At 36.5% G+C, this 14317-nt stretch overlaps 1 protein-coding gene across 3 annotated transcripts in view; it reads right to left on the reverse strand.

Annotated features, from left to right (window-relative positions):
- The window catches only part of LEKR1 (leucine, glutamate and lysine rich 1), a 60696-nt gene that overhangs the window by 21663 nt on the left and 24716 nt on the right, over positions 1-14317 (reverse strand). For all 3 annotated transcript variants that reach the window (XM_081956341.1, XM_081956342.1, XM_081956343.1), the window contains exons 4-6: positions 11136-11255; positions 10274-10449; positions 7895-8080 (exon numbers count right to left, since the gene is read on the reverse strand). In XM_081956341.1, coding sequence (XP_081812467.1) covers positions 7895-8080; positions 10274-10449; positions 11136-11255 — 482 coding nt within the window. The remainder of the gene's footprint in view (positions 1-7894; positions 8081-10273; positions 10450-11135; positions 11256-14317) is intronic.

Here is a 14317-nt window from a genome sequence, read left to right on the forward strand (position 1 = left end):
TCAGTCTAGTCAACAGTCCTGACATTCTCTACCGGTAGTAGTTCCTATCCAAAAAGTATTGAAGCCTGGCTTATTTAAGCTTCTGAGTCCAGGCTGGCCCAGCGATATCCTAGCACCTGCTAAATGTTATTTATTGTATTGATTTGCTTCATAAATTTATACAGCACACTTTTATTATATAAAATAAACCTAGGTGGTCAACAACAGACAATAATAAAACCACAAGACTAAAACTCTACCAAACCAATAACAGTGCCATCTCTATAAAATAAAATAAAAACTGCTATGTTCACCTCCCATCTTGACCCATACCCAAGGGAAGAACCATGTCTTCAATTACTTTTTACATATGTTAAAATGATTTTTATGTCTATACAGTGTATTAAGTTACATTAATTTAATCCCTCCCGGCATTCTTTATAGAGTACCTACCTAAAAGATCTGACAATGACAAAAAGCACAACTTTAGATTATGTCAAAAATGTACTGTCAACATCTATACCATAGCTGGTCACAGTGACCCTTTTGCTACAGGCATGGGAGAGATATTACAGATTCCACACAATCACATCAAATGTAAAAATAATTTTAAAAGAACTCTTTTTACATCAAATTGCTGACCTTCTCGGTAAACCACATTTATGAAGAAATTGAATTCAACATGTAAAGAGCAGTTATATAAAAAGATTTCCATGCTCATTTCAATAATTGTTTCAATGTGACATAACAGATAATCCAAGTGGAAGAATTAATGTGTCGTCAGATTTTGTCAAACATAAGAAAATTAAGTGTTTTAAGTTGTGCAATAAAAATACATCAATGACCTTTCTTAAAATTGCACAGTAATAGAATTTAAATAATCTAAAGCCTCTAGTGTTGCAAATCCCACAAACGCTTCTAAGTTTGCTTATACTGACAGTTTCCACAAATTCTAACTTTGCTCAAAGGGACAATCTCCACATGTATTGGAATTCCAATGCCCATAATTCTCAGTGTCTTAGAACTGTATCTACATAACTAGAGAGAGGCAGGTTGAGAAAGGCTATAATTATGCATCTATATTATTATGGTTCATTGCACAGCCAGATGTTCAGTCTGGATTTGGCAATTTAATCCTTCTATCGAGTCCTTTCCAAGGACCTGGGATAGGCAGATTTAGATGTTTGATGGTGTTACAGATATTGTCGCAGGATGGAAGCTGTTCTGAGTAAAGCCACTTTTTGCAACCGATTGATGGTGAATTTGTCAATGCTGATGGAGTTCAAGTGGTGCTCTGTTTTAGGCCCAGTACTCTTCAACATCTTCATCAATGATTTGGATGAGGGAATAAATGGGGAACTCATCAAATTTGCAGATGATACCAAGCTGGCAGGAATAGCCAACACTCCAGAAGATAGGCTTAAGATACAGAAGGATCTTGACAAACTTGAACATTGGGCACTATCTAATAAAATGAAATTCAATGGTGAAAAGAGTAAGGTTCTACATTTAGGCAACAAAAACGGAATGCACAGGTACAGTATAGGTGATACCTTACTCAGTAGTAGTAACTGTGAAAGGGATCTTGGAGTCCTAGTGGACAACCATTTAAATATGAGCCAGCAGTGTGCAGCAGCTGCCAAAAAAGCCAACACAGTTCTAGGCTGCATCAACAGAGGGATAGAATCAAGATCACGTGAAGTGTTAATACCACTTTATAATGCCTTGGTAAGGCCACACTTGGAATACTGCATTCAGTTCTGGTCGCCACGATGTAAAAAAGATGTGGAGACTCTAGAAAGAGTGCAGAGAAGAGCAACAAAGATGATTAGGGGACTGGAGACTAAAACATATGAAGAACGGTTGCAGGAACTGGGTATGTTTAGCTTAAGAGAAAGAAGGACTAGGGGAGACATGATAGCATTATTCCAATATCTCAGAGGTTGCCACAAAGAAGAGGGAGTCAAACTATTCTCCAAAGCACCTGAGGGTAGAACAAGAAGCAATGGGTGGAAACTAATCAAGGAGAGAAGCAACTTAGAACTGAGGAGAAATTTCCTGACAGTGAGAACAATTAATCAGTGGAACAGCTTGCCTCCAGAAGTTGTGAATGCCCCAACACTGGAAGTCTTTAAGAAGATCTTGGATAGCTATTTGTCTGAAATGTTATAGGGTTTCCTGCCTAGGCAGGGGGTTGGACTAGAAGACCTCCAAGGTCCCTTCCAACTCTACTATTGTATTGTATTGTATTATTGTAATTTTAAAATAAGACAGATGAGTGGGGAGCAGAGAGCAGGGGGTCGGGAGGTGGAGTCTGCTATCGATTTAACAGCCACCTCCAGAATTGAACTCTCCCATTGGATCCGCAACCAACTTGTAGAGCCGGTTCTTTAGGCTCTTAGGATAGGAGGTTGGGAGCAGATCTTACCCTGGAGGGCAGGATGTTCCAAAAGGTGGGTGCTATGGCAGAAAAGGCTCTTCTTTTGAATTCTGATAGTTGGAGTTCTTTGACCAATGGGATTCGCAGTAGGTCCCCTTTACTGCCCAAGTAGGATGGTCTAGACCAGGGGTGTCAAACTCAAGGCCTGGGGACCGGTTCTGACCCACAGGGTGCTTAGACCTGGCCCCCGGGGCTGCCCTAGAAATAGCGAAGAACCGGCCCTTGGTGTCTCTGCCAGCAGAAACAGAACTCGGGAGGGCTGCACACGGCCTTCTCGAGCTCCATTTTCGCTGTTAGAGCATTGCAGGAGGCTGTCACAGTAAAAAATGGAGCTCGCAAGGGCTACATGTGGCTCTCCTGAGCTCCATTTTTACTGGCAGAAGGTTGAAGAAGACCGTCACAGCTGAAAATGGAGCTCAGGAGCCTGTTTTTGCTGGCAGAGTGCTCGGGCCACCACAGGCACCCCCGACATGAGTGACGTTGAAATGGCCCTGGCCCCCTGAGGTCAAATACAACCCTGATGCAGCCCTCAATGAAATCGAGTTTGACACCCCTGGGCTAGACTAAACAGGTCAATGTATTACATTAATGCTAGTCTATTAACTATTATAGAGATGCTGCAGATAGATATCATCAAATCAGAAAAAGGAGGGCCCAAGAAGCCAAATAATAATTAGTCAAACAAGCATGCCTACAATGTGCAAATACTTTGAAAACAGTGAATACTAGAAGTATTTGCCAAGGACATGTCTTAGCCTAAACTTACTTTTTATATATATGTAGTAGTTTCTTAATACATTATGGAAATGTTATAGACATAAAGTTTTTTGCATTCAACAAGAAGGAGTGAAATATCAAGCAGAACATCAAAATGATATATCTTGGGCATAGTCCCGTCAGCATTTTTATAAACTACTTATATCAGGGGTGGGGAATCGTGACCCGTTTATGACTTGTGGACTTCAACTCCCAAATAAAGAGGTAGAAGGATACATCTCAATGTTTAAGTCATATAAACATAGGTGAGACAATTTAAACATTAGCAGATGGTAACAAATTTCAACATGTTTTCAATAATCTAGAAAGTGGAAAAATACCCTGTTTCCTGAAAATAAGACCTCCCTGGATAATAAACCCAATCGGGGTTTTGAGGATTTGCGCTAAAATAAGTTCTCCCCCCGAAAATAAGCCCTCCCCGAAAATACTGCAACACAGCAGCAGCCATGAGGCGACTATGCTCGCCGCCTTCTGCACCTCAAAAATAATAAGACCTCCCCGAAAATAAGGCCAAGCGCTTATTTCAGGGATCAAAAGAAAATAAGACCCTGTCTTATTTTCGGGAAAATGTGGTATAATAAAATTTAAATTAACTAAAGAAATCCAGGGAAAAGAAGAATCAGAATTCTATCAGATATGGGATAAATGGTATAGGTGGATGGAGGAAAGAAATAGGAATCCTAGGCAATAAATAAACAGAATGTGGTAGCTCTCATAGATGGCTGTCGGTGTTAAAATGTTTATCCACTGAATAATATAAATACGAATGTCTCTTGATAAAAGTACTCTCAGAACAAATGTAGCTAAAGGAGAATGTGGGTATCGTTTTTGATTTAAAATGCACAATTTAATGTGAATGAAGTATAAAGAATGATTGTAGTAATGAACGGAACTCAAATGTAACCAATCGACATGCTAGCTGGCAGTTGTATTGAAGAGTGTTTTGTGTGTGTGTTATTTGTCTAATTAAAACAATAAAAAAAAGTTTAATAGAGATAAATTCAAAAATCTCAACTCAAAATCCAGTAAAGTCAGTTTGATGTGGTGGTGAAGGCACCAGGCTAAGAAACAGAAGACCGAGTTCTAGTCCTGCCATAGTCATGGAGGCCCAGCTGGGTGATCTTGGGACAGTCACTATCTTTTAGTTCAACTCACTTCACAGGGTGATTGATTGTTGTGGGAAAAATAGGAGGAAGAGGTGAATATGTTTACTGCCTTAAGTTATTTGTAAAAAAAATAAAGGCAGAGTATAAATACAATTATAATGTACAGCTATGGGATGAGGAATTCTTGGCTTTGTAATAAAAAATGCAAAAAGGAACTTAGAACTGAAGTTGTTCATAACATAAACATAAGTCAGCAGTGTAAAGGAAAATGCAATTTTCGGCTTTATCCAATTTGAAGCTTCCTTCGGAACCATGATAAAAATGTATTTTCAGCTACATGGACCAACTAGGTCAAATAAAGGCAGTAAGAATGATCCAAAAAAGATTAAAATGAATTGGGAATGCCTAATTTTGAAAATAGTGCACTGAGTTTGGGCATGATAACATGTTTCAAATATTTGAAAAGATATTCAGACTGACGGTCAAGATCTAATTTTCATCATTTCAGAATGATACAAAATTATGCAAAAGAATTATCCATATAACTAAATTGACTGAAATAGTGGGAGCACTTTTTTTAACAAGGAATAATACTTCTTATTCACTTTTTTAATTGTTCTAGTATCTCCAGTAGAAGCAAATCATTTTGAAGTTAAGCTTCACTTTACCGACAAATTAAAATATATTTTGCCCATCAGTGGATAAAATACATTTGGGATTGTTGGCCCTTTTTTTCTTTTCAAAAGGTATTCTGTTTATTTTATTATTATTATTAATTCCTCCACTGCTGGTCATAGTATCTTTCTATTTACTGAAAATAGGAGAGCATTGAGCTCTTTCTGAGGGAAAACAGAAATTCATTTTACTAATTTTCTGGTCATACTGACCTCAAAGAAGGGAGAGGCAGATTAGGAAAAACAACAAGTTTTTTTCATGCTTGAAAATTTAAAATTATTTCAGTGGGAACAAGTAGTACATCTTGATTTTCAGCTTGTCAGCCAAAACTCATAATGCAATGGCCTATTACTTAGTACATTGATAAGTTTAATGGAATGTAATTGTTAGAATCTGCCTACAGAATTACTCATAGCTTTCATTCATTAAAATACAAGCTAAATTTTGGGATTTACTTCCTAGTTAACTGCTAAAACTTCAAAGAATAGTGGGATATCATAGGAATAAAAAAAAGTGTGACAACCTTCACTTAAATCCAAAATCTTTGAATTACTTGTTCCATAGTGTCATAAGGAATTAATGAGAGCAGTACACATTTGGAACTGGACATGGGTTATGGAATACTTTTTTATGGTGCAATAATAAAATAGGTTGGGGTGGGAAGTGGAGGAAACAGAATAACTTATCCATCTTTTCGTGTTTCTTTTATGTGGGATGGAATTCTCCATATTTTTATGGGAACATTAACCCCTTAAGAAAACTGGAGAAGAAAAATCACCATTCTGGAATGACAATAAGTCACAACGCTTTGAGACGAAGTGTATTTATTTTATGACAAGATGACTTAGGTTTTTTAAAAAAGTGATCACCCAAGTATAGTTTGACTTTGTTCGACAGCCCAGCTTTCATTCTTTTTAAAATCTGGTCACAATGTCCAAATGTTATGGGATTACATAGCTTTCTATTTAGGTTTTTTTCTCTCCAAAAAGTAGATATTCAGGAACATGGATCTGAATCTAGTGGCACACATTTTCTGTCTGGAAGTACTGTCTCAAGGGCATTATTGCCATATTTGCAAACAAATGGCAGCTTAAACTAAGCAGCAGGAAGATAAAGATTATCTTGAATTAAGATCAAATTCTTACATGGGTATTTGTGGTCATTAAGCTATTTACAGAAGAGTCTTTCTCCAATTATTAATAAAATCTGAAGGAGTTGGCATTCTCCACATCCTGTCAATCAAACAATGTTATCTGAAAGACTGAGGAGGTGTGCCTTCTCTGTGCCTGACCTTGTGAACAAAATCTCCCTCTCCTTGAGGTCTATATAGTCTATTAAGTGATATAAGAATTTGCTGTATAGATGTAATTGACTGAGTTTGTTTTCCTTGGTTGATTGTTCTTCTTCAAATTTTAAACCATTTTTAATTCTGAGTAAGTCACGTGAGTTGATGATGAGCAAGTGGCTTCACAAATTAAAAACATACATAAATAAAACCATAGTATTTTCCCATAATGTTTCATTAGTTCCCCAGTCTAACCTACACACTTGATTGTCTCCTACCAAAGTACTGAACAGGTCTAACTATGATTAGGATTGGGGCAATTAGCCAAGATCAATAGGTGCTGCCAATTCTTGTACTACAGCAGCCCCCCATAAAATAGAAAATGGTCAAAGTAGGGTTAGGGTTGCTGAAGGAGATGGTAGGACTCAGAATGATATTGCATAGATCTTTCATTTGGATTCATTTTATCTTCTATAATGTCAAGGACCCATTCAGTACACTAAAAACCAAAATAATGGGAAAGATGATAATAACCCTAGACACGAGGCTAGGGCAAAAAAATGACTTGAACCCTAGAGTCCATGCTAGCGGGGAGGTGTTTGGTCTTCGTTTCCTTTTTAACTTGTTGATTGTCTTTTTTGCACAGTATGTAGATGTTGTTTATGTCTATTGATGGCCAATTTTTCAGAGTGCCAGGCTTCCATGAATTCTTTAAAGTTTTTGGACTTGGTTTGGTCTAGTATGGTCACAGGTTCCCAGTTAAAATTATGGTTAAGTCTGTCCATCTGTATTAAAATTAAAGAGTCTTCTGACTGCTAGTTGGTGTTCATGGATGTGTTTGTCAGTAGGGGCTGTTGCAGTCTTTACACTACTGTACACTTTTTTCATCTACTGCTTACTCTTTGCAAATAAATCACTTGAGATCCACAAAAATACAATACACATATTATTTACATATCTCCTAAAAGAGGCTTTAGATCTCTTTATAATCCCTTTCAAGGCCCTACATCCCTTTTTTGAGAAATAAGATGAAGCGAGTGAGTGCATAAATATCATTTTGCAACTCTGACATTTATTAAGGAAAAACTGCCCATAAACTTTCAAAGGAAAGAAGCATATATGTACACAACACAGAGAAATTAATAAAAGACAAATATGAACTAAGCTTTAATGATTGTTTGGGTGCATTCAGATGTAATGAATTACCACGTTTTCCCACTTTATGTGGAAACTATTGGCTGGACTTTTCTTCTTTCGTCTGATATTGCTGTGAGAAAAGAAGCATAAGTTTCTGCTTTGGAGATTGCACTCTGATGACAAGTTGGGAATTGTCATTTTAAAATAAGGCAGAATCTGAAAATATAATTCAACCATGGATTGTTCAAACTAGAAGAAACTATAGTTCATGTGGAGGTATAAATGTGAACTTTGGGTACTTTAAAAGTGAAAGTAACTGCTTTCGTTAAAGCTATGCAAAAATATATTGATGGAGAGATTGCGTGAATCAGTGGTTCATGTACATTTATGCACATAGTAGGAAATGTTACCCATCACTTTCATTATATGTCTACCACAATAATACATGTATTCAAAATATACTGTTCTTCACTTTTAAAAAAATTAACATCTTACCTTGCATTTTCTTTTGTAATGTATTACATTTATTTTGTAATTCATTCTCCCGTAAAAGAGAAGCCTGAAGTTGCTTAGCTTCCAGTGCAGCTGCATCGGACTTCAGTCTTAGGTGTTCCACCTCTTTTTGAAGGATTAGATTTTTCCTTTGACACTCACCTAAGGTTTGGTTCAAACTGTATACTTCTGAAATGTGATAAAAGCCAGGGCAAAATTATAGTTATATCCATACTACAACTTTTACAACATTTATGTACTCTGATTATATCATCCAAACATATATTTATTTGTTGCTATACTAGTCTATAAGAAAACAGGGTGGGTATCTGTAGTTATTAAGATACTAGCATTATTTCAACTTGTCAACTAATGAATGCAAATAAAAAGTATGGATATTCTGTTACATATGTATTCTATAAGAAAACAGAACAAGTATCTGAAGTTATTAAGATACTAGTATTATTTCAACTTGTCATCTAGTTAATTGATACAAACTAAAAGAATAAATTTACTTCTAGAAAAAAGTGACATTTTTTGAAAGTGAGAACAATTAGTGGAATGGCTTGTCTTCAGAAGTTGTGGGAGCTTCATAACTATAGGTTTTAAGAAGGAGATGGACAGCCATTTGTCTGTAATGGTAGAGAATCTCCTGTTTGAGCAGGAGGTTGGACTAGAAGACCTCCAAGGTCCCTTCCAACTCTGCTATTCTATTCTATCTCTAAGGTCCCTTCCAACTCTTGTTATTCTGTTATTATTTAAATCTTTAATTCATAGTGAAAAGCTAAATATTACAAGCAATATACTGTTGATAAAAGTCCTGTAAAGACTTTGCCAACTTGATTAATTCACCCTGCAGTCTAATACCTAGGTAATGATCAAATGTATCTCCGAATAGTATTCACTTTATGCTAAAGTGTATGTTACTGTCTTGGAAAAAATTTCAAGTTAACATTCACATATGTATATCCATTTTTTTTCAGAAATACTATAAAATTAACTTTCCCTCAAGTCAAACTTGACTCTTGTTGAGTAAAATGACTCCATACTGTTTTCTTGACAGTAACGTGATTTGTTACGGCTTTCTATTCAGATTGTTTGTTTTCAATATTTCATCATTTATTTTCACTAGTACTTTTTAGGAAATTATATAAATTATATATTTTAAAGACAGTTTTGTGTAGAAGTTGTGGTATCAGACTAGAAACCAGGGACCCGTGAGTTCTAGTCCCAATTTTGTTTTTATTTATATTAATTGAGACAAGAGTGGGTAATAATTTATCTGAACTTTGTGTTCAAAACAGTCCTCTATGTAAAGAGGCACACAATTTTGTATTTCTTAATGTGACTCAATATTCAGAACAAATCTCCTTTAAAACTGAAATGTGGAGGAAGTAAGGAGAAAACAGGTCTAAATTTATACCATGTTAGCCCAAATGCTATTCAGTCTTTCTATATTAGCTTCTCAAACGTCAGAAAAATCAAAACACATTCCTATACTTTCCTAATTCCATGACCCTTCCTCTCTCTGACTTTAGGGGAAGGCTGGCAAAAGTGCTTCTGTAGCAGAAAATATTCTATGTTCGATATTATTTAAGTCATGTGACATCATAATACGCAGAAACGAATCAGTGGACAAACATTCAATGACTTTTAGCAAGTAGTATGGAGCAGTTGACTCCTGGACTTGGATTCTGGAAACTTTATGAAGCTCAGGAAGTGACATACTCTTTGAGGCTTCACTGATTTACTAAACTGATTTCCTAAACTATTCTCGGGGTGCTATGATCTTCAACATGTAACAGGGACTTTAAATTCAGGCTTATCTAAGCAAAATACTCCACTCATGTAGGAAAATCAATATCCAGAAGTGCATATTCTAATTTTCTATGAATAATTTTGTAAACATTATTTTGATATATATTTTGATTTACAGAAATATTCTACACTAGTATCCCATTTTTCAGAACTTATATTTATCTCTACATCAATTTGCATCTTAAAAATCCACAGAAAAATATTTGGCACATTTATTTTTTTAGGTTATTCCTAAAACAATTTTCCTATTAGGAATGTATTATATATGTGATATTTCATTATTATTTGTGTTTTGTGGCACTTTTCATAAGAAACATTTTTCTGTGCATTTTAAATGAAAAACTGTAGACCAAAATGAAATTATGTCCTGAATCATATACTGATGTGGGTAAATTGCATCAAAATGTGATCTGAAAATATTTTTCTAATACCTACACTATACAGTACCATCATCACAAATCTCAGTGAGAACAAGGTATCAATTCAATGTATCACTGCTTTGATAGGTGTGAACTCTATAAACAGTCTAAACATGCTAGGAAAAGTTTTGCTTTGATAATCTACCTGCCAGTCCTATTTTATTAATGGTTTTTAGTTGTAAAAATATCTCTCCTTTTAGTGAAATCCATTCTTTGAGATAACCAGATATTTCTTCTTTAAACTTCTTTAGCTCTCCCCTGATAAAGGGAATAATATTAAAGGCTATTTTTAGGATAAATTTATGTCGTTGTAATGTTTTCCTGCCAAAAAAGAAAGAAAAAATGGTTATGATTTTAAAATCAAAATAATATTTAGAAGAGATCCATTTGAAAGGTTAAATCAATATTTAAATCAATTTTAATGTAAGGAAAATAATTTTCTAATAGTCAAATACACAAGTTCAGATAAATACTTAAATAGCAAAAGAAATGCCTGTTGTTAGAGTTTCAATGAAGATTTATCTCCTTTTCAAGTTGGCATAAAAGAGAAGAAAATACAATCATCGATGGCAGCGACCCCCAACCTTTTGGGCACCAGGGACCAATTCCAGGGAGAGGTTTTTCCGTGGACCAAAGAGGAGGTGCTTTTGCATGCTGCCTGCATCCCGCAGATAGGGCTTCACTTGTTTCTACAGACCAGTTTCTGGCATGCCACGGACCAGAGCCAGTTCACCCCTGATCTATGAGATTCAGTGCAGTAAATACTTAGGGGGTATTGGTATGAACTATTGCTAAGTCAAGATCTTGCCTACGCATTCTTAAAACATCAAGCCATTGGTTTGGTCAATAAACCTGCATTTACACATTATTTCCTTGTACATACTACTATAATTTTTTTAAAATACAGCTTTAAAACCTACCAAGAAAACAGATTTTTCAGACAGAAAGACAATTTCACTAGAAAATAAATCCCCCCTCCCCAAACCACCTCATGTGAGAATTCTTACTGGACCAATTGTGATTGTCTCCATATATCTTCCTTTTCTTTGTGAAAGCTTCTCAACTGTTTGTTTAAATTCTCTACTGCAGTTTCCTTATTTTCAAGTTCTGTAACTAATTCTTTTATTCTGAAAGAAATAAAATAGATAGTATTATCCTTTGCCTAAAAATATAATAATTAGTCTCATTAATTCCTGCCTTAGATTCCATATACCCTTCTGTTCAAGGAAAGCCTTTTTTTCATAGTTAGGATAACCTATCCTTAACAAGGGGGTCAGGGAATTCCTTCATCTTGCTAAATGAAGAAAATGAGGGGGGGGGTTCATTTTGAGCATCTATTTGCACAGAATTGTTAATGTGCTTGTAAATTAAATCTTTTACATATGTATGTACAAAGCATGTTATAAAAACTGGAGCATAACTAGTTCCTTATTGCAGGGTAAATCAAAATGACAGAGTCATTTGCAGAGCACAACCAACTGGCTCAATTCCAATTTGTAGGTACTCCAGACATTAGAGATTGCTATGTAATATTGGTATATGGTTATTCATCCATTTCCAATTTCTGAGATTGTTAAAGTATTTCACAGGATGAAGCCTGATGCTCACACGTAAAAAACAGTTGACACCAGTGCTACTAAATGAATACAGTATGTTCCTTGGATATATATTTGGTTCCATTGTATTTAATAAGATTTGTACCCCAAGATTTCAGAATTTCTTAATATGTGCTTTACAATTTTTTTTAAATATCACCAATTTAATTTGGTGTCTTATTCCTATTAACATATTTTATTCGTAATACATTTAATCAATTAATCTTTTAATCTTTCACAACACATGAACAGATTTAACCATAGTTTCAACTGGCAAAGTGTGAGTATCCTGGATCAAGCCAAATCCAAAATTACCCCAAAATTCTTCACTGCTATGGGACAGGTCCACTCCACCCGTGCCGCCAGGAAAGGCATGCTGTAGATCTCGTCAGTCAAGGAATTCTGACCAGTGGGATCCAGGAGAAGATCCTTCTCAGCCATGACCCCAGCCCTTTGGAACATCTTGCCCCCTGAGATCATGATTGGTTCAGCAGTATCTACAAAGCTAACTGAAAGATGCTTCCAGGTTGAAAGGATCTGCTGGCAAATAACACTGCTGCCTTTTCTATGGCATGCAGTCCAATTTAGATGTCCTCTCACTATTTCCTACACCAACTATCCAGTCACCAACCAAAAGTAGCACATTTTGCATTTATGTTCTGTCAATTTTTCCTTGAACTTGATATAAAAGTTCTCAATTGTTTCTTTTTATGCATCAATAATATAAACTTGAATAATCATAATTCTGTTTGACCATTTTGTATCTACATACTGTCTTTGCTATATCCTTCCCATGAAATATTTTTCTTTGACTTTTTTGTGATCTTCTGACTAACGGTATCCAATTTAAATCCTTTTCAATTTGATGATGCATAGGACACCAATATGCATTTAACTTATTTCATCTTTCACTCTGTTAAGTTTTCCTATGTACTTGCTTCTATGTTTCAACTGTAGCCTTTACAGCTTCAGATAACATCAGCAACTAATAGCCTGGAAACAAATATAACCATATCAAAAACACAATTAGCACTCTCAAAGAGTCTCAACTCTTTCTTAGTAGTACATTGAGTGACATCTGACTCAGGGGGCCCTTTATCTAGCAATATATTGACAATCACTTCATCTTGTCTATCCACATGGCTTCCTTGAAAAATAAGCCCTCCCCTAAAATATTTAAACACATACGCAGACGGTCCCATTTCCTGGGGGGAAAGGAGGGGAACGGGCACCATGAGCCCCACATTTACCTACCATCCATGCGGAATGGCCTTGTGGAAGCTGCCGCACCCCTTCTCTTAGTGGCAGCTACAAAAAGAGCGGCAGGACAAGCGACACTAGGGCTGGCAAGAGTGTGCCAGAAACAGACAGAACTTCCAGTCCGCTCTGGATCAGCTGATCTGCGGGCCGCAGGCAGAAGTTAAGGGGCCTCCTGCACCTCAAAAATAATAAAACCTCCACGAAAATAAGGCCTTGTCTTATTTTCGGGGAAACACAGGGTATATTTCTGCTGATTTTCATACCTTGGGTGTTCCTACTAAAAATATACTCCTGGTGTACTTCAGTCCTCCCTTCAGGAACATCCTCCTGCTACAATGAGGCGTGTTTAAATACTTACTTATTAAATTTGAATTCATACTATGCTTCCTTATCTTTATTAGAGTCATTTTTCTTCATTTAATATCTGCCTGCTCTGAGATAAATTAAGTCAGGATGGTCCAACTTCACACAGCATTAGTGCAAATAACCTGATAATTAAAGATTTAGCAAACCAAGCATTTCTAATTAATGCTGGGATTAGGAGAATGATATCTTAATACTACCCATCCTCAGCAGTAAACTTTCTACTATTTCATAGGGTGTATCTTTATATTATAGTGCCTTTTGTCATCTTTTTAATCCTTAATAATCTCATGTATCACAATGGATATTACCAGAAACGATGTGTAACTGATTGATAAAATTTAAAAAACCTAAGTCTACAACCTCATTTAACACTTTTCTTTCTCAATATAAGACTCCTGTACAGCTCCTTTATCAAGTTCCAGATACACAGACTCCTTCAAAGAACATTACGATGCTCAGAGCCCCCACTTCCCTTCTCCAATCCAATGTCACTTCCGCTAAGCATCTGAAATTATTAGCTCTCCTCTTCAGGGGTGGGTTCTGGCTGCTGCTACTGCCAGTTCACCCAGGGATGCGCCGTGTGTGTGTGTGTGCACACTTTGTGTGCGCATGTGCACACATGCACAGTGCAAAAAATCCTCTGCACATGTGCAGAAGGCAAAAACAAGATGGCGGCGCCTATGGCGGCACCGAGAAAACTGGTTCAGAGGCGTGGCAAGCCTGGGTCGCTGCCAGTTCCAGTGACCCAGGCCATCAATTTACTACTGGTTCGGCTGAACCGAACCGTGCCGAACCAGTAGAACCCACCTCTGCTCCTCTTCCCCCCCCCACCAGGTTTTTTTCATTTCAGTCTTCTGTTCCTCAGTTCTCTCAGCCTCCTTCTCAACAACAGTCTCTCAAAACCCAATTCTCCAGTTGAACCCTATCCTTCACTCTGTATTTTCACTATCTTTGAGAAAACCTGGAGC

This window comes from Natrix helvetica, assembly GCF_964273705.1.
Source record: "Natrix helvetica genome assembly, chromosome: 5".
NCBI classification, from domain to species: domain Eukaryota; kingdom Metazoa; phylum Chordata; class Lepidosauria; order Squamata; family Natricidae; genus Natrix; species Natrix helvetica.